The 21,509-nt window shown below is 36.7% G+C and overlaps 1 protein-coding gene across 8 annotated transcripts in view; it reads left to right on the top strand.

The window, feature by feature from the left end:
• The first annotated feature begins 5,642 nt into the window (after window positions 1-5,642).
• Window positions 5,643-21,509, top strand: part of LOC131162383 (general transcription and DNA repair factor IIH subunit TFB4) — a 74,127-nt gene continuing 58,260 nt past the window's right edge. For all 8 annotated transcript variants that reach the window (XM_058118810.1, XM_058118809.1, XM_058118808.1 and 5 more), the window contains exons 1-6: window positions 5,643-5,758; window positions 5,855-5,949; window positions 6,144-6,420; window positions 6,532-6,578; window positions 7,803-7,840; window positions 7,929-7,974. In XM_058118810.1, coding sequence (XP_057974793.1) covers window positions 5,728-5,758; window positions 5,855-5,949; window positions 6,144-6,420; window positions 6,532-6,578; window positions 7,803-7,840; window positions 7,929-7,974 — 534 coding nt within the window. In that variant the 5' untranslated portion in view covers window positions 5,643-5,727. The remainder of the gene's footprint in view (window positions 5,759-5,854; window positions 5,950-6,143; window positions 6,421-6,531; window positions 6,579-7,802; window positions 7,841-7,928; window positions 7,975-21,509) is intronic.

Genomic DNA, 21,509 nt, shown 5'->3' with positions numbered 1-21,509 from the left:
TTAGTTGATAGCTGCTGTGCGAATATACCACGCTCGAACGCACCATGACTTCCACGTCGTGCAGTCGACCCCACTGTTATGGGTTGTTAGGTGTAAGAACTCCGATGGCAGTTGGAGACTGCGTGCGATGTATCGTCAGAAACACTGATTTTTCGAAATCACTCAATATGGTGGTCCGCACACATACTTGAATGAACTTCTCTCGCAAGACCATAACCAAATCAAGTCGTCCCTCATTGCTAGGGAGATTGTGAATATGATAAGGGGTGATGCGTCGACCTTTATCGCTACATTGAAAGAATTCATAGATCGTCGTTTCGGCTATTCCATCTTATATAAAAAGATTTGGTTGGGTAAACAGAAGGGTGATGCAGTGTATTGCAATCCCGATTGGCAACCACCACGTGCCCACCACCGATTCTGCCTTCGACACGTGGTCAACAACTTCAGCACGAAAGTGCACAGTGTCAATCTTAAGCGAATGGCTGAGCAAGCGGGAAGGGAGCATCAGGTAAGAAAGTTTAACATATGGATTGAGAGGATATTTGATGAGGGTAGGGAACCCGCGAAGACGTTTTTTGATCAGATCCCTCCTCATATGTGGACTCAGTGCCACGACGGTGGCAGAAGGTATGGGAACATAACGACTAACCTCGTTGAATGTTTCAACGCCGTGCTGAAGGGCGCTCGTAGCCTCCCAATCACTACCCTTGTGCAATTGACATTTTATCGCGTTGCACATTATTTCAACAGCCGACGGGAAGCTGCTCGTAACGTAATATCGGGAGAAAATGCATTCACTCCTCATATATTGTTAGCGATGGAAAGAAGGAAGTTGAAGGCGACCAAACATCGCGTGACGACGTTCAACCGGTCTAGGGGTACTTTTAGCATCAGGACTGCGCAGTTGGGACCTCATAAAGGAAACAACGTGCAAACCCTGCGCATTCAGGATACGCACTCGTGCTCGTGTGGGAAGTGGCAAGCGTTGCACTTTCCATGCTCCCACCTTCTCGCTGCATGTGCAGAGACACGACTGAATGCTATACAATACGTTGAGTCTTGTTGGAGCACCGCCAAACACTATGCGACATATGCGGCAGATTTTCATCCGATAATGCACGAGGCGTACTGGCAAGCATCCTCGTTGCCAACTATACAAGCAAATCCAGCGTATGCTCGACATAAAGGTCGTCCTAGGAGCTCCTGTATCCACAATGAGATAGACGCAAGGGAAGGTAGGAAGAGGAGCACGTGCAGTATATGTCATCAAGAAGGACATAATCGCACAAGGTGTCCGAGAAGGACCCAACCCGGCGATGCAGCTCGACCGTCGTGTTAATTTCGTATGCAGTTTGTTACTCATTCAGACCTTTCTTATTTTTTATATAGTTTTTTTGATGCGACGATGCATTTTGACAGGATTGATCCAAGGCCATCTGATCCGAGCATTTTGACGATGGGTGATGATCACCGGGCCAGCCGAACGTGGGCTGATGGCCACGCGGACCCCCTGTTTTGCCGAGGGGGCATGCAGTTTGTGGAGCATTGGTTAAAGGCAGACCCCCACATCATCCAGCTGATACGCGATGCGGGGTTTTATGGCATTTATCGAATTGCTCATATCCAGCTCGATTAGCATCTCGTCACAACGTTGGTGAAGCGATGGAGACCCGAGACGCACACGTTCCACCTACCTCATGGCAAGGCCACCGTCACACTACAGGATGTCGTTGCTTTGTTCGGGTTGTCGATTAATGGGAGAGTCATGATCGATCGCACTGTCGGACCAGTGGAGGGACCTACAGATCGTCAGGGTCGACTTGCCCTGCGTGCCATGTGTGAGCGTTTGTTAGGTGTCGTTCCATCTGACAGCGAGTTGGTTAGTGCACACATCCGTATGCGGTTCCTCGAGGGGGATGCGTTTCGTCAGCTTCCGATAGATGCAAATGCACGGACGATAGCATGCCACGCACGAGCCCACTTGTTGCGTTTGATTTGTGGGGTGATCTTTTCTGATGTTTCCGGCAGCTATGCGCATCTGATGTTCCTTCCACTCCTTGAGGATTTCGGAGCGTGTCACTTGTACAGTTGGGGGTCCGCTACTTTGGCGTGGCTGTATAGGGAGATGTGTCGCGCCGCACACCATTCGAAGACACAGATTGCGAGCCCCCTTCACCTACTCCAGGTTTGGGCCCGAGAAAGATTTCCTTCATTCGCACCTATGCGGCGAGGTTTCCTGCAGATTCAGAGGGGTCAGGACGGTCGTTCGGTTGATCCTCTCCCACTCGCATACCGGTTAGTACCAAATTCATTTATCCCTCCTCATTTCCTCTATTAGTATTACGAATACTATTTCGTAATACGTGCTAGTCGTTGCATTCGGAAACTTACGTTTCATCTTATATAGATGGAGGGATGACTTAAGGGCACCAATGGTTGCGCTTCACACATTGCCCTGGTACAGGTTCGAGTTGGACATGCACCGGGAGCATGAGGTATAAATCAATTAAAGTATAGCACACGATATTCATTCTTTCTTTCACTTGTTTATAGTTAGCTTAACTATTGGTTATGTCTAAGTGCAGTTTCTATGGATGCCCTACACGGTAGAGATTCTAGCCGACCTGCCGCCTGACTATGCAGACGGGAGTGACCTGTGAGTAGCCCAAGTGCTACTTATATGCTTTTATATTATTAAATGGTATCTCCCCGATTGAGTCATGCGAAAGTTTGAGTATCGACAAGTCATTCTTGCCTGATTTCTAACGTCGGGGGTAGATATTGTTGGGGACGACCTCCACGGCATGGATGGGCGCGGTCGAGGGGTCACAGATTGGTCGACTACGCACGCGATATTCGTCACTGCGTGGAAGCATCAATGAGACTACATCATAGCAGGAGTGGCAGAGCACGGTCCGATGCGTCTAGATAACCCATACTTCACTTGGTATAGGTCTATCACACGCCGCTTCGTTGACAGGACCGTTGCTGTATATTTGAGCCTCGTAAGAAAACTTTAACCCACAACTCATTTTGTTATATATACGTTACGATTTGAATGCATTAATCAAATATTTTCATCTCGTGCAGGCTGACATAGTCATTGAGGCAGACCAGATCTCGTCCGATCCTGCAATCCACCGATTGATGAGTGCTGCATTGGACCTCATCCACGAGGACGGTCGACAGATCCCAGGACGAGGAGGTCGACCTGATGTATCAGCACGAGGAGGTCAACCAGCTCCAGTACGAGGAGGACGACATCTAGTCGTCTAGTGACTCCCATGTCCTCGCCACCAGTCGTACAGGTAGAGTACGTGTTCAGCCCGTGAGCGCCTTATGCACCTTCCACTGTAGCTGATATTGCCGGACCATCGAGTAGACCTGCTGATGCCCCAGCCGACTCTGCTGCTACCCCATCGATGTCATTTTTATTGGAAGATCTTTTCAATGGGGTGGAGGTTGATGCACCCCTCATGCCGCCTCGTTCTCGTCCCAAGACATTGTATCAGTTCTCACAGCATGCGCTTCGCATGGATGATGATGATTATGTAGTACCTCTTGGCGGAGAGGATCCATATCTAGGACGACGGGACAGGACACCTGATGCTGCTGACCAGCAGGGAGAGGGTAGATGCAGACGGCAGCCACCACGACCCCGCAGACGACCTCGCTGCGGCACGGAGTAGTTTAGCATTATTTTCGTTGCATTTGATTTGTATGTATATGATTAATTGTTTTGATTTCATTTGTATAGTATTGATTATTTTTTTATTCTTTTGTATATATCATTGATTATTTTTATTTCACTTGTATAATATTTGATTATTTTAATTTCATTTGTATAGTCATGTGTCTTGTGCACACTTCATACTCTTGAAGTTTTTTTTATATAATTTTTCAAATTAAATTGAGATGAATAAAATAACTTTTATTTAACTAAACAGTGAAAGATTCGACCTTTGCTCTAAAGAATTAAATACTGCCAAATATAAAAAATGACACATAATTCGTATCGCTAAAATTTGCATGCCTAGAGTTAAGTTAATTCCTGAAATTGAATTATCTTTTACTGCAAAATTCGTATCGCTAAAATTTGTATGGTATTTGGTTAATGAATTTTACTCTTGGCGATGTATTTAGTGTCGTGGGCAGTCAAAGTAAGATTACTTGTGTATTAAAAAAAAATAGCATAAATTTTTTTAAGCTAATTTTCCTATAATTTTCCAAGACATTGAAAACAAATTAGACATTTAAGTGTGCGTGGAAACTTAACAATTTTGTCCCAATCTCTTCCCCTCCATCCTTTAAAAAATTCTAACTTGATTTACCACTACATGTAAGAAATTATTATGTCACGCTTTAATTAGATTTAAAGTTGAAATTGAAGTGATAACTAAAGACTATTAAAAAAAAAATCGAAACCAAACCGAACAAATCTATTAAACGAGTTTTGAATTCAGTTAAGATCAAAATTTTGAATTATATCGATTTTCAAATATTTTTTAATAGTCCCATCCTTAATGACTCGGGGGTTGTAAATTGAATTTCTATTAAAATTGTTTCTACGCAATAGTTCACACTCTTCATGCATCTAATAATTGATTATTTTTTTTTTTAAATCCTAATATAATTCCCTAATAAAATAAATTTTGAAGGTGACTTAATTAGGTAATATTTTTTAATTAATTACAAATCAGTACAACAGTCGTACAATGTTGTTCCATTTGACCATAGTCTAGAAGGGTTGCCTATTTATTTCACATATAACACAAGTTTTATGCTTTTGAAAATTGAAAAGTTTTAAAAAGAAATAATTAACAAGAAAAATGTTTTGACTGCTACACTTTAAACAGGAAAAAAGTCCAATAACTTAAACTCCTAATCTCAATTGAATTTTAAATTGATGAATCACTCATAAATTTTTAAAGAATACCTTAAATTAATCCATATATTATATTCAGAAATATATAAATATATATATATATAATATAGTATTCATTAAAAAAATTGTATCATTATTACAGACAAAACTCGGGTCGAGTTTTTTTAACTTTAATAAAATTTATTTTTGAACTCACCGACTAGCTGGAATATAACTTTAAAAAAAATTTCCAATTTCTAGCTCACTTCTTAATTTATATTGTTATATAAAATAAATTAAAGTAAGTTTTAAAAATAAATAATTCAAAAATAATTAATTAATTTTATGAAAAAAATATATTATATATGTGTTTGCTCAACTACCACTAAATTAAAAAAAATAATTTCAATTTTTAAAAATATTCAAGTTCTTTTACTTTAGCATTCATTTTTTATTATTATCATATTGTTACATAAATATTATTTGCGTAATAAAATTGATGTAATACAAAAATGCATAATTAACTCAGAATACAGACAAATCTCGCAGCTTGAAGCTGTGCGATTTTCTTCCCTCCGTGCCACGCGTCAACTTCCTGTTAGCTGTTCTCTTTAAATCTCGCAGCTTGGAACTGTGAGATTTAGTTCACTTCTTGCCACGCGTCGTCTTTTTAGCGGTACATCAGTTTAAATCTTGCAGTATTATGTGAGCATTAGTTTGGGAAAATTTTTCCAGAGTATTATTTGACATTTTATTTATTTTTAATAATAAAACGGGAAAAAACTCCCAGCTTTCCCCATTCCTTGTTTAAGAAGGCCAAATTCAAAATACATCAGCCTGCAGACCTTGAAACGAGGGCCATGGCGTCGGTCCCTTCCAAGCTCTATTCAGGTCTCTCTCTCTCTCTCTCTCTCTCACACACACACACACACACGCACACACATCATTCTTATCTCTCCTCATTTGAGTATTGCTGGTTTCTTGCAGATGACGTTAGTCTCCTCATGGTCTTGCTCGACACCAATCCTTTCTTCTGGAGTTCACCTAACACTTCTCTCTCTTTCTCCAACTTTCTCTCTAATGTACGACCCTAAATTTCTCTATTCAAAATCCCCACTTGCCTATTTAGAATTTTGGAACTAAAATTCTTTCTTTTAGGAGCTGAAATTAGATTTTAATGTTTTTTCCTGGCTGCTGACAATATACTACTTCCAAGATGTTACTCATTTATGCTCTTTGTTTTTGATTCTACCTTATAATTTTTACAACTTTGCAGGTTCTGTCGTTTCTTAATTCAATTCTCCTCCTCAACCAGTTCAACCAGGTGGTTGTAATCGCCACCGGGGTAAATTCTTGCGGCTGCATATATGATTCATCTTCGGCCTTGGCCACTGATCAGAGTTCGGAAAATGGACGAATGCCTGCTCTTTGTTCCAAATTATTACAGAAATTGGAGGAATTTGTGATTAGGGATGAGCAATTGAACAAGGAAGATTCAGTTGACGGGACTTGTTCTTCGCTTATGTCTGGGTCTTTGTCGATGGCTCTCTGTTGTATCCTTAATACAGAATCTTTCTTTGTGTGCCCGCATGTGTGGGTTCGTGTTTGTGTGCTAATTTTCATTATGTGTACTTAAGAAGTGTTTGATTTGATTTGATGAATAGATATACAAAGAGTGTTTCGGTCAGGGCCGCTTCATCCCCAACCTCGAGTGAGTGTTTTAAACAAAATTTTACACACTTAATGAGTTGATAATTTAAAATTGTGAAAGTTCTACCAGTGATTTACTCGCAATTTTCAACTATTTCTCATGAATTGAATCTGATAAGGTATATTCGTAACTGGAAGAAGCATGTGCTTTGCATGCCTGTGAACTTACAATCACAATTTAATGGACTTTTTTCTTTGGGTGAGAAATTAATGCCTATGTTAATTTATATGAGTTGTTTAATATGTATTTGATTAAGGGCTGTATGCTGGTTGTGGGGTTGCAGTGGGGAATTAAGCAAGCCTTTCACTATCGAATTCCATGGTACAATATTGCAGGCAAGATTTGTTCCATGCTAATGCATAAGGAATTAAGGATTGATCCCCAAAATTTTTGTACCTTCAGAGTCCAGATAAGTTTTGCAGTTGTAGAAATGACATTCTGTTCAACCTGGCAAAGTATCACTGCATGTTAAACTGCATTAGTTAGCCAAATCACTAAGCGTTTGTCTTGATAGTTGATACCCAAGGTTAACAGACTTTGTGTCCAAAAACATTGCACACAATTGCTTCGGTTTCTCTTTAGCAGTATCGCATCATTAAGTTTTTTTTCTTATGAGCTTGACATAGAAAATTTAGCTATTGCCATTGACATTTCCTGCTTACTGCAAACACTGATCAACAAGGGGACTAAAGTTAATGAAAGCACCATTCAGTGATCCTTTTCAGTTGTTGAACTTGAAAGGGTCAATCAAACTCGGTGATTAATTGAAAGAAATAAGTTTGTAGAGATAGTGAATGGGCTGAAGAGTATTTAATTTCTCTTCAATTCTTCAGATAAAAGATAGAAACAAGTAAAATATCCAAATTTTGGTGATAAAAAAAAAACATGCAGTATAAAAATTCCAGGTTTTTTAAAAAATGTTTAATGTCCATGAGTCTGTGTGTGTGTGTTGTGTGTATATATTTGTTTCTGACTTCAAGTGCAGATATGTGAAATGTGCAACATCTTATTTCTCAAAGCCATATTTTAAGCTGTTTTTTTTTTTTTTTTGGCATACAAACATCCCCACGTATAAGCTAGTTTAGTTGAGTTTAGCATAATTTGTTGGGTCGGGATGGCTTCTTGAAGACCTAAATTTCCTTCTAATATTTGACATTTTTGTTGCTTTTTTATTATTTCAAGTTGATACATCCCCCTAATGAAGTTACTAACCTATGGTGGCAGATTTTATGCTTGCAGTGTTCCCCAGACGGCCCTGAACAGTTTGTCCATATGATCATTTGATCTTTCTCATGATCTACAATTATGCTTATATTGGCTTTTACATCAAATGGTTTTCATTCCTCACAGATACGTTGCAGTTATGAATGCAATATTCTCAGCGCAGCGTTCCATGGTAATTTATGCATGTGAAGCTTGTTTTTATTTTAGTGAAATTGAACGCACTCTCTCTCTATCTCTCTCTCTCTCTCTCTATATATATATATATATATATCATCACTATAACTCTCACCAACATTAGTATCATTAGGTAAAATGAAGTAACATTTCTTCTCTCTCTCTCTTCTTTTTATTTTTATTTTTTAAATTTTAAATTGTTATCACTATCACCATCATTGGCATTAATATTGTTGAGAATGTCTAGTAAATTGGAGAACCTAATCACAGCAATAGGTCTTCTTCTTTATTAATAATCACACCCTTACCAACACAACCCCTCAAGCTGGAGCATAGGTATTCTATGCTCCTAGCTTGTTAAATTGGTTTTAATTCAAGTGCCCCCCTTCCCAAAAAAAATGTTTATGAACAAATCAACAAGTTTGTATTTGTAGTTCACATGAGTGATTGGGATGAGTTTCTGCAGAAGAGTGTGTTGATCATGATGTAAGAGACCTCTCCTAGGTGTACTTTTAAGGTAATGCAGGATATGAATGACAACACCCCCATGACTTGTTTTGGGAGATTCCAAATTTGGCTTAAAACACTCGTTATGAAAGATATATCTACCCTAATGACTGAGAGAGAGTTTAACTTTGCAGCAAGTCTTTACTTCTAGAGTTAGTTAGCAAATCACCCACATTTGGAAGTACCGCTGTTAGGATCCATAGGCGTGGCTAACATGTTTGATGCCAACATCTCAGATTGATATAAAAATAACTAGAACATACTTTTCCCATGACAAAAAAATCCCCATACGTGATCTAGACATTTCTATACCCGAGTAGTATTTCAATAGCCCAAAATCTTTAGTCTAAAATTTGGTTTGTAGAAAATGCTTCATGCTTTGAATACCTTGCTATCACAATGTCATCTAGATACACAACCAACAAGATCCTACGAGCAAGGCGATAGAAAACAAAGTGATCACAACACACCATCGAAGGTCAAACTTCAGCACTACAACACTAGGATTACTATGTCAAACTCAAGCACTACTACAAACAATCCAAATGCCCAACTGTGCTTTGGGAGATTGCTTCAAACCATATAAAGATATGTGGGAGAGTTTAACTTTGCAACAAGTCTTTGCATCTAGAGTTAGTTAGCAAATCACCCATATCAAGAAGTACTGCTGTTAGGATTCATAGGTGTATGTAACATGTTTGATACCAACATCTCAGTCTCATCTAAAATATCTAGAACATACTTTTCCTGTGACAAAACAATCCCCATATGCGATCTAGACATTTCTATACCCAAGAAGTATTTCAATGGCCCCAAATCTTGAGTCTAAAATTTGGTTTGTAGAAAATGCTTCTTGTTTTGGATACCTTGCTATCACAATGTCATCCAAAATCCCTGATACGCAACCAACAAAATCCTACGAGCAACATGATAGAATATAAGTCAATCACAACTCACCATTGAAGGTCAAACTCAAGCACTACGACACTTGGAAGTTGGATCATTACGTCAAACTCAAGTACTATTGCAACCAATTTAGTTACTCTACTATGCTATGGGAGATTGCTTCAGACCATATAAAGATTTCTTGAGATGACACACCAATGTTGACTCCTCTGAAGGGACAAACTTTAGGTGGTTGCTCCATATAGACCTCTTCTTGAAAATCTCCATGTAGGAAGGTGTTCTTGAAGAAAAGGCCAATGAGAAGTGGTGGCCAATGAGATAAAAAGCTAGACTAAAGTAAGTTTAGTGAGTGGGGAGAATGTGTCAAAATAGTCCCAACCATACACCTAAGTATATCATTTGGCAACATGACAAGCATGTAGGCAAGCCACGGAACCAATATGATTGAAATTCACAATGTACACCTAGCAATATCCAACCATATACTTATCAATTGAAATAGGCATCAGTTCCAAAGTATCATTGTCTTGTAAGAAACGCATATCTTCAACCATTGCAACCCTCCACCTAGAGTGGAATAAGGCTTTAAACACAGTCTTGGGAAGGGAACATTTGATAACATGGTAATAGATTAAGAATATGAGGGTGATAAGAAGTCATAACAAACAAGATTAGGGATTGGATATAGGGTACACATGCCTTTTTTTGTTTTCAGATGACAATAGAACTGTCAATATCATGGGAAACAAAAGGTATAGCACTAGCATTTAAAGGGGCCTCTCCTCCCTTAAGTCATTGTCTATGCATACTTGCAAATGGGGATGATCCAAGTGACTAGAAGGATTCAACTGAGATGATAATGTAGGAGATTGGGACGAGATAGTAGGCTGAAATTTGGAAGACTAATTAGAGGCAAGGACTAATAAGGTTAGCACGACTTAAAGAATTGATATAGTATGGTGTAGACTCAAAGAAGGTAATATCGGCACGCAAGTTGCGGGTTTTTAGTTTCTGTTTTTGGTTTAGTTTTGTTTATAGTTTTTGTTTTCATAATTTTGACAATGATACCAAAAATGGCCCCTATGTTTTTCAAAGGTTGGTTAAGGAATGGTGGGTTGTAATTTGATGGATTTTTTTTTTTTGGCGGTGGGGGTGGGGGTGGGGGGGGAGGGGAGTGGGGGATTATGAGGTGATTGAAGTTTGTCAATAGAAAACTCACATTTGGATTATGGAATTTTTCGGTGATGTATGTACTAGAAAAAGAGAGATTTTATTGAAGGTAGGGGTAATAAATAGATTATAGGAGGGTCCTCTCTTAGAAGAAATAGCGGGTAGAACTTAGCTAATGAGTTTTAGTCAATTCATTTCAGGGAGGAGATGAGTTGGAGGTAGAAGACTAGAATGAAAGGGGTTAAGGAATAAGGATGTGTATTGTAATGCAGGGGTGGCTTGTGCTAGGAGAAAAAGAAATTTTATTAAGGAATTAAAGGATGATAGGGGAGTGATTTCCAGGGATTCTGATTGTATTGCAGGAATTACTGTTTTTTATAAGAACCTATTTTCAGAGGAGGATGAGGGAAGTGCTATAATTGAGGGATTGGGTTGGTTCCCTATTCTGGTAAAAAAACCAAAATGGCTAGAGAGGCCTGTTGAGAAAGATGAGAATAGAGGTGTAGCATTTGAGATGGATAGAGAAAGGCTCTTGGGTGGGATGTGTTTATAGTGGATATTTGTTGGAAGGTTGTTGGGAATTTTTGAAGGAAGGTCTTTTTAGGATTGTTGCGCTGATACTCAAGAAAGAGAAGAGAAGTTTCTTGAAATTGGAGGACCTATAGAATGGTTAGGTCACCTATTCTATTTATAATATATTGCATGCATATCAAAGAATGAAAAGACCCTTACCAACACACCATAATTTATATAGACGAGAACAGAAGCGAGGTTTGGAAGAACTCTAGTAATGGTGGGAATTCAACCTCTTTGGATGAGTCTAGCAAGGAACGTACCTGTCAAAGGGCAATGCTGTCAGGTTTAGAGATGCAGAAAATATTTGAACAAGATCGCCTTATTCTAAAATTGTACACTAACAAAGTTTTAAAAAGGCAGTATGATGGCGGTTTTCTCTCATGGAAAGTTCAGAAGACCAGGAGTGGCTATATGGAGAAGGCTTACGAGGGATGACTAAGTTTGGGGACTAAGAATTGGGTTCATTTGTTAGATGAGGAGAGTGGTTTTGATAGTGAGTTTGACTGTGATGGTCATTTATTATTGCATGAATTTTGTGAGCAATATTGTTGTACCTAGGAATCTGCTTTTCAATCATGTGGTTGAGACCCCAACAATAGGGTTGGGATAGGTTCCCTTATTTGAGAATGGATGATATGTTAAACAAGCAAGAAATTGTTAACTTGAAGAGATGATGATGGGATTAAAGGAGATGTGTTACAGCTCAAGATCACTTGGATAAGTTGGGCTTGCAGTTGTGAGCTCTGTGAGGAAAGTTAGATTTTGGATTGCAGTATGAAAAAGGAACATTGAGAATTAGCCAATTGGAACTGTTTTATACACAATGATGGGGAAGATTGAAAGGAGCCTTTTAATTTAGTTGTGTTAGATTTTTGTTTTCCTTTTTATTTTTCCTTTGGCTTTATTTTTGAGACTTATTGTCCTCCATCTTTGTTTGTTTGTTTGTTTTTCCCCCCTTTTTTAAGAAATACTCGTTTGTTATTTTAAGAAAAATTAGGGTTAATCAAGCTAGAGTCCTTTGTAAGCTTTGGTGCCGATTCCATATGTGGTTGCTGAGGTATTGACTAAATCTCATTGAGGTCACTAAAATTTCAGTTGTTTTATTGAAGTTGATGTACTTCAATTCAATGAGTGTTGCAATGTCCATTATTCTGTCCGATGTGGAAGGGGTTTTTGCCTATGTTGTTGTGCTGGGACCCATGCTTGCCTCCCTGTTTTTTTTTTTTTGGATTTTTAGTCTAAAATAACAATAACAACAACAACAACAACAACACATAGGAGGGGGGGGGTTGGGGTCATCCCCTTCCATGGGTTGGGGCAGCGGTGCTGGCTGTTGCCTCCTATGCTCATCTTCTCCTTCTTCTTTTTGTAACAGGTGGAGGTGTCTTTCTTGGCATAGTGTCTCAGAGTGTGGAGCTTCCCCATGTGCGAAGTCAACTGACTGTACACGCTTGGAGATTTTGTACTCTTGTCATTGTATTTCTCTTTGGGGAGGTGGATGGTGGCACCAGAGTAGGGGTTGAAGGAGTCTGTGATCAGACGATAGGTCTTAGTCTCATGGTGGGAGTCTAGGGAAGAGTCACAGAAGCTAAGGGCACTGACACCTAAACTCGCAGGCAGTTGACAGTGTTGTCAATGATGCTATAAAGGCGCTTGATTTCTTTGTTGCCATTGTTGGGGAAACCGATGGTGAAGAGGGCGAGAAATTTGTGGGTTGTGGTATGCTACTACATTGTAACTTTTAATTTAGGTGTAATCCTAAGAGGGGGGGGGGTGAATTGGGTATTTAAAAATATTTTGGTATTTCAATTCGTACTTGAAAACCCAACCATACAAGCACAAATTTGGATATACACCGATTTCAGTATTATAATACTATATTGATTTAATCAGTGGATATCTCAATTAATTCAGTATTACCCAATTATTCTCACGTATTTTAGATATTCATATATATCAATATTTAAAACATGCACAGCAGATATAATATGAATATAAGTGCGGAAATAGAAAGAGAGATAGAGCACAGACACGTGATTTTTAACGAGGTTTGGCCAAACTCGGCCTACGTCCTCGCCTTGGGCAAAACACCCAAGGATTCCACTAATCTGCTCCTTAAACCCGAGCCGAGCTTCCCATTACAGACCAGCTGCTTACAAGAGGCACAATTTCCTCCTACTCCGTTGCTTACAAGAGGCACAACTTCCTCCTACTCCGTTGCTTACAAGAGGCACAACTTCCTCTTACTCCATTGCTTACAAGAGGCGTAGCTTCCTCCTTCCCAGTTCGCAGCCCGAATGAACACTCAGGTGCTTCTCAACAAGCCAATGAGTACAATAAAATTCCTAAAACACATTCATAGGATATAACTTGAAGTTCAATGAATGTATGTGATGATTTCAATAATAATCAAATATATGATCTTTGTATATAAAAATATGTATGATGAGTTTTCTCAAAGATCTACACCCAATGCAATATATCTCCAAAAATTGATTTTACAAATAATATGTGTTGGAGATCTAGGGTTTTCTTAAATAACTTTTGGCACGAATAAAAGAATGTCAAATCTTTGAATAAAAATAATATCAAGAATGCTTCAAAGATTTAAAGTCCTAGAATGAACTTCTCATACAAGATTTTTCAAAGAAAAATATGAAACTTAGGGTTCTTGCTCTCTTAATAAAATATTAAATAAAAATATGAGAGAAGAAAAATTTTTACAATGAAGATTTAGTGCCAAATATAAAACCTTGTATACCAAACCTCAATATCAGCTGAGCTTAGCAAGATGTGTGCGTGAATGCCCTTGAACAGTTGAGAGAATGTCCAAAAGATGTTTTAACTTGATAGAGTGTAGGCAAAGTATGCAAAGGCTTTCAAAAGTATGCTCAAAGTGATCTCTCCTTGTCTTGTACTGTTCTTCTAGGGTTTTGGGTTAGTGTATATAAGCAATCTTGCTATCTAAACAATTTCTGGCTGTTGGATCATTTAAAACATCATATTTACGTTCGTGTCCGCGCTGAAATGCTGTTTTGCGCCACGACATTTGTCGACGAGAGCACGCATTTGGCGACGAGTGTACAACACCCTTTTGTAGACGAGAACCTGAGTTTGTCGATGAGTGACCTGTCTGAAGTTTTTGGGCTTTCGGTATTTTTTCGTCGACGAGACAACACTGTTCATCGCCTAGTGGCCTTCATGCGTTCGTCGATGAGACCATGGGGTTCGTCGACGAGGCCTCTAAAATTTGCCTCTAAAAATTCATTTAACCTAGAACTAATGTAAATTTGAGTTTCGAATTATATCTTATGAAATATGTAAATACAAGTGAGACTAAATGCACATTACAACTGAAAATCTGAGGCGTCTTCATCCTTGTGCTCTTTTAATTTCATGGAATATGCCAGGTCATATACGCTTCAAATTTCTCATGGCTTCCATAGCATTCGTACTATCCGTGCGTGCTAAATAATGATCCTGCTAAAAGACTCATGCACAGATGAGATAATTGTGTTTTGTCATTATCAAAACGAGATCGGACTCAAAAAGTCAACAATCTCCCCCTTTTTGATGATGAAAAACACAAGAGCAAAATTGCAATTAAATTCAAATATATCCAGAGAGAAGACACTGAGATATTTCAAGTTGAGAATTTTAAGCTTGGCTAGATTTAGCAATAAAGCATATGCACATTAATCCTGACCCCTTAAAAATCCTTTCTCCCTAAACACAAGGAGTATATCATTTTTCTCATTAATCCTCTCATCCTTTTGGCATCAGCAAAAGGGTTAAGTGTAAGAACAAAAATTTTTAGTTTTAAAAAGGATGACTTCCCCTTTTTGAAACAAATTTTATTTTAGCTTAGAAAAACTCTCCCCCTTATGAAAAAAAGCTTTCCCTTTTTTTTTTTTTTTTTCCATTTAAGCTCATACACATTGTAGACTATGCAAGGTTAAAAAATCTTTCCCCCTTTTGATCTTAAGAAAATTCTCTAAAAAAAATTTTGCTCTAGTACATATCTCTCAAAAATTTTGCTCTAAATTTTTTTTTTTTTTTGTGTTTTTTGTTTTTTGTTTTACTTTAAGTACATTTCGAATTATAACTAGAAAGACTTAACCATACTGATCCTAATTATATCAATGCATTTTAAAATAAGATCATATGGTTAACTCAAGGAACTTGTGGCAAAGTAATATATTTTTAATTTAGAGTATTCAATAAGATCATCATAATTGAGTGCATGCCACAGAAAGTTCAATACACGTCTAATTAAGCAAAAAAATATTGGTGAGCATAATAAGATAGGAAATAATTTCCAGATGCTCCCCCCTATGAATTTGAACACTTGCGTAGATGAAATGAAATGCTTATATTTATCAAGGATTAATTTCACTACTAGTTCATAGCCATATAAGCAATCATTGTAAAATATTTTAGACCAACTATAGCGATACTATGATGCACATGAGTTTTATGCTCTTACTCTAGGGATTGAGCTCAATTCCCCTAAATATTTTCAAGCATGCAACAAGTTTAGTTCAGTATAGTTTTAAAGAAAATTCATGTGGTTAACACGTTGCATCAAATATGCATAAAAGAATTTACTCATACCATTCATTATTTGATATCAAATGTAAATACAAAATATGATACCAAATGTGATTATGCTTATTTTTCAAAGCCATAGTATTTTCAAGTTAATTTGCTCCCCCTTAGTTATGCACTTATCATCGTCTTATGTCTTTTTCTTTTAATCATTCTTCACTGTTTAGCCGAGTGTTCTAAGATTTTCAATGATTTATACTTGGCTTTACTTGCTTTGGCTTAGAGGACCAAAAAGTTATAAACAATTCTTCTTCAGGGTCATAAACCTATATTGCTTCTTTTCCTATGGATCTCAACGCATAGGTTTCCTAGTCATTTGCATTTTCATATAGATTGAAACCTATTGCAAATAACTTAGCCATTTGACATATTCAAAAGCTTATAATAGATTTGACTTGAAGTTTGAGAGCTTGTGAAGTGAGATTTGACAAACACTCTTATCAATTAAATTGCTATTAAGTTTAGAAGAGTATTCATTATGAGTGGACATTATTCGTAATTTTTTCGTGGAGAATATTAATTTTTGAATACTGCTCTCTGGGTATTTCTGATTATCCCACCATTGGACGGTACCTTATACAATTTTAAGCAAGGGTACGAGCCTAGGATAGATGAATCTTTATTGGATATGATCGTGATATGGTAAAGATTTCTTGAGGAAGAGATAGTTTTAGTGTAAATCAAAATTAGGGAATTTTATATTTTAAGCACAAAGGGAATATTTATTAAAATGTCTTGATAAACCATTTGGATCCCTTAGAGAATTTCACTGATTTGATTGTAACAGGATATCTTTTAATGAGCACTTGATAGATATAGAATTTATGATTTATCAGTGCTTAATCCTAGAGTAATGACTTATTTTTGATTAAGGCTTTTTATATTTAGAGATGAGTTTAGGGATAAATGAAATATAACAAGATGAATATCCTAAAACTCGAATTTGTGAAATGGACAACTACGCGTAGGATTTTAATCATGGATTAAGCATTAAGAATTATCTACCAGACACAGTTACCTTGTCCATTCGGAAATCAATTTCATAGAGCATGCTTATGAGATTTTCTTGAATATGTGATTTATGTTTTTCATTTTTTAGAGCAAGGTTTTTGATAGTTTAGACAGTTAATCTCTCAACCTTCACTTTGAATAAATCAAGGCTTGCATGCTATCTACTATTTTAACATTTTACCCAATCATTATGATATAAAAGCATTAGCTAGTCAGATTGTATATATTGCTTAAAGAAATCATATTGACTTAACTTTCTTGTAGGATTCTTAGTATAATAATAGTGTAGTAAATACATATACTAAGATTTTACATTTTAAGCATATACTATTCCCCAAGCCTATTAGTCATCACGACCCCTTTTTTTGTTTATGTGGCTGACTCCACTAGATTCTCAATCCTGAAGTCTAAGGAGGAGTTTTTGGGGTTTGTTTTTGGTACCCATATTTCTTTAACTCTCCAGACTTGTTTGGGTTTCACACCTTTCCTTTTAAATGGACAATCAAATTTAATGTGCCCTTTATTTTTACATAGTATGTAGGTGGCGTGAACATACGGACTGGAAGAAGTACTAGCATAGAATTTTGATGCTTTAACAAAGTACCCCATGTATAGGTTCTTTCTTCTCCTATTTTCAATTCTATTATAACCTATACCTTCTTTGTCTAAGGTCATTTTTTGTAAACCTAGAAGCTTGTCTAAGCTTTCTTTGCCTCTAGTAAGTGTATGGGTGATCTTAGTTTGGTCCTCAATTTTTCTTTCTAGGCCTTGAGTCTTTGAATCTTTTAAGCCCTTGCAAACACCTTGTAGTTTTGTGAGTTCTTTGGACATTGTGTTTGCTTTACACTCAAGTTCTGAAATAAGAAGATTCTTTTTATCATCACTCAAAATCTTGGATCTTAACTCTTTCAGCTCTTTTGCCATCATATCATTCTTGTTTTCTAATCTCAAGACTAATTTTTGATTCTAATTCTTTCAGTGATGCCTCATTTTTGTTTACTAATCTTTTAATTTCTAATTTCTTTTCAACCTTTTCTTTTTCCCAAGAAGTATGAGACTTTCTAAAATTTTCTAATTGATTTGCTAAGTTTTTATTTTCATTTTCCAACATTGTTTTCTTTTTAGACATCTTTGTTAAAATTTTATGAGCCTTAACAAATCCCTTTTGTAATTCCTCATAAGATAGCATGTTTTCATTATCAGATTTATCATAGGATTCACTACCAGAATTATCACAATATATATCACAAGATTTATCACAGTCATTGCATGAACCATTTTGAGAATCATTATGAGAAGTAGGAGTAGAGTGTACCTCTTCATCGAGTAATGCAACTAAGCTACAATTTTCCACTACTTGATCATTTGAGCATGAATCTTACCAAGTGGTGGACTTCTTCCCTTTAGTCTCTCCAAATTTCCTATCGAGTTATTCCCATATCTTCTTAGCACTTTGACATGACTTAATTTCATGAAAGACATTAGTATCTAAAGCAAGCAATAGAATATTCATGGCACCGAAATTTATTTGCATTAATTTCATGTCGTTCTCATTCAGCTCATATTCAGATTTAGGAATTTCAACATTATCAACAATTTTCTTAGGTACTAAGTTTCCTTGAGCAATTACTCTCTAGGTTCTCCAATCCATTGATTTGATAAAAATAGTCATTTTTATTTTGTACTCGGTGAAATTTTCACCATAAAACATTGGAGGCCTTGTAGAGATTTGTCCCACACCGAATGGGGATACACCAAAATAAGCCATTGTGATTTTTTACAAAAAATGTTCAAGTCTATGTAACGAGGCTCTAATACCTAATGTTAATTTAGGTGTAATCCCAAGAGGTGGGTGAATTGGGTATTTAAAAATATTTTGGTATTTCAATCCTTACTTGAAAACCCAACCATACAAGCACAAATTTGGATATACACCAATTTCAGTATTATAATACTTAATTGATTTAATCAGTGAATATCTCAATTAATTCAGTATTACCCAATTATTCTCATGTACTTTAGATATTCATATATACCAATATTTAAAACATGCACAACAGATATAATATGAATATAAGTGTGGAAATAAAAAGAGAGATAGAGAGAGAGCACAAACACAGGATTTTTAATGAGGTTCAGCCAAACTCGGCCTACGTCCTCTTCTTGGGCAAAACTCCCATGGATTCCACTAATCTGCTTCTTAAACCCAGGTAGAGCTTCCTGTTACAGACCAGTTGCTTACAAGCGGCACAACTTCCTCCTACTCCGCTGCTTACAAGAGGCACAGCTTCCTTCTACTCCGTTGCTTATAAGAGGCATAACTTCCTCCTACTCCGCTGCTTACAAAAGGCGTAACTTCCTCCTTCCTGGTTCATAGCCCGAATCGTTAATACAATAGTTGAATGAAATTCCTGAACACTTAGATGCTTCTCAATAAGCCAATGAGTATAATAAAATTCCTAAAACACATTCATAGGATATAACTAGAAGCTCAATGAATGTATGTGATGATTTCAATAATAATCAAATATATGATTTTTGTATATAAAAATATGTATGATGAGTTTTCTCAAAGATCTACACCCAATGCAATATATCTCCAAAAATTGATTTTACATGTGTTGGAGATCTAGGTTTTTCTCAAATAACTTTTGGCACGAATAAAAGAATATCAAATCTTTGAATTAAAATAATATCAAGAATGCTTCAAAGATTTAAAGTCCTAGAATGAACTTCTCACACAAGATTTTTCAAACAAAAATATGAAACTTAGGGTTCTTGCTCTTTTAATAAAATATTAAACAAAAATATGAGAGAAGAAAAACTTTCGCAATGAAGGTTAAGTGCCAAAATATAAAACCTTGTATACCAAACCTCAATATCAACCGTGCTTAGCAAGATGTGTGCGTGAATGCCCTTGAACAGCTGAGAGGATGTCCAAAAGATGTTTTAACTTGATAGAGTGTAGGCAAAGTATGCAAAGGCTTTCAAAAGTATGCTCAAAGTGATCTCCCCTTGTCTTGTACTGTTCTCCTAGGGTTTTGGGTTAGTGTATATAAGCAATCTCGCCATCTAAACAATTTCTGGCCGTTGGATCATTTAAAAAATCATATTTATGTTCGTGTCTGCGCTGAAACGCCGTTTTGCGCCACGGCATTCGTTAACGAGAGCACGCATTCGTCGACGAGTGTACAACACCCGTTTGTCGACGAGAACCTGAGTTCGTCGACAAGAGACCTGTTTGAACTTTTTGGGCTCTCGGTATTTTTTCGTCGACGAGACAATACTGTTCATCGGCGAGTGGCTTTCATGCGTTCGTCAATGAGGCCATGGGGTTCGTCGATGAGGCCTCTAAAATTTGCCTCTAAAAATTCATTCAAACTAGAACTAATGTAAATGAATCTTTCATGAAATGCATGAGTCCTAAGGTTTGTCTAGGGTAAATTTGAGCTTCGAATTATATCTTATGAAATATGTAAATACAAGTGAGACTAAACACGCATTATAACTGAAAATTTGAGGTGTCTTCATCCTATTGCTCTTTTAATTTCATGGAATATGCTAGGTCGTATGCGCTTCAAATTCCTCATGGCTTCCATAGCATTCGTACCATCCGTGTGTGCTAAATAATGATCCTGCTAAAAGACTTAATGCACAGATGAGATAATTGTGTTTTGTCATTATCAAAACTAGATCGGACTCAAAAAGTCAAGTCTCCCCCATTTTGATGATGACAAACACAAGAGCAAAATGCAATAAAATTCAAATATATCCAGAGAGAAGACACTGAGATATTTCAAGTTGAGAATTTTAAGTTCGGCTAGATTCAGCAATAAAGCATATGCACATTAATCTTGACCCCTTAAAAATCCTTTCTCCCTAAACACAAGGAGTATATCATTTTGCTCATTAATTCTTTCCCCCTTTTGACATCAGCAAACGGGTTAAGTGTAAGAACAAAAATTCTTAGTTTTAAAAAGGATGACTCCCCCTTTTTGAAACAATTTTTATTTTAGCTCAGAAAAACTCTCCCCCTTATGAAAAAAAACTTTCCCTTTTTTTTTTTTCCATTTAAGCTCATACACATTATACACTATCCAAGTTTAAAAAATCTTTCCCCCTTTTGATCTCAAGAAAATTCTCTCCCCTTTAGATCTCAAAAATTCTTTTTGCTTTTGTACATATCTCTCACCTTTTGGATCTTCAAAAAAAATTGTGCTCTATTTTTTTTTTGTGTTTTTTGTTTTTGTTTTACTTTAAGTATATTTCGAAAAGAGTTATAACCAGAAAGACTAACCATACTGATCCTAATTATATCAATGCATTTTAAAATAAGATCATATGGTTAACTCAAGGAACTTGTGGCAAAGTAATATATTTTTAATTTAGAGTATTCAATAAGATCATCATAATTGAGTGCATGCCACAGAAAGTTCAATGCACATCTAATCAAACAAAAAAATATTGGTTGGCATAATAAGATAGGAAATAATTTCCAGATGCTCCCAATGAATTTGAATACTTGCGTAGATGAAATGAAATGTTTATACTTATCAAGGATTAATTTCACTACTAGTTCATAGCCATATAAGCAATCATTGTAAAATATTTTAGACCAACTATAGCGATGCTATGATGCACATGAGTTTTATGCTCTTACTCTAGGGATTGAGCTCAACTCCCCTAAATATTTTCAATCATGCAACAAGTTTAGTTCAGTATAGTTTTAAAAAAAATTCATGTGGTTAACACGTT

Source organism: Malania oleifera, chromosome 8 (genome assembly GCF_029873635.1).
Source record: "Malania oleifera isolate guangnan ecotype guangnan chromosome 8, ASM2987363v1, whole genome shotgun sequence".
Lineage (NCBI taxonomy): Eukaryota > Viridiplantae > Streptophyta > Magnoliopsida > Santalales > Ximeniaceae > Malania > Malania oleifera.
Note: the sequence above shows the minus strand (reverse complement) of the source record. Positions and strands in the feature narration are given on the sequence as shown.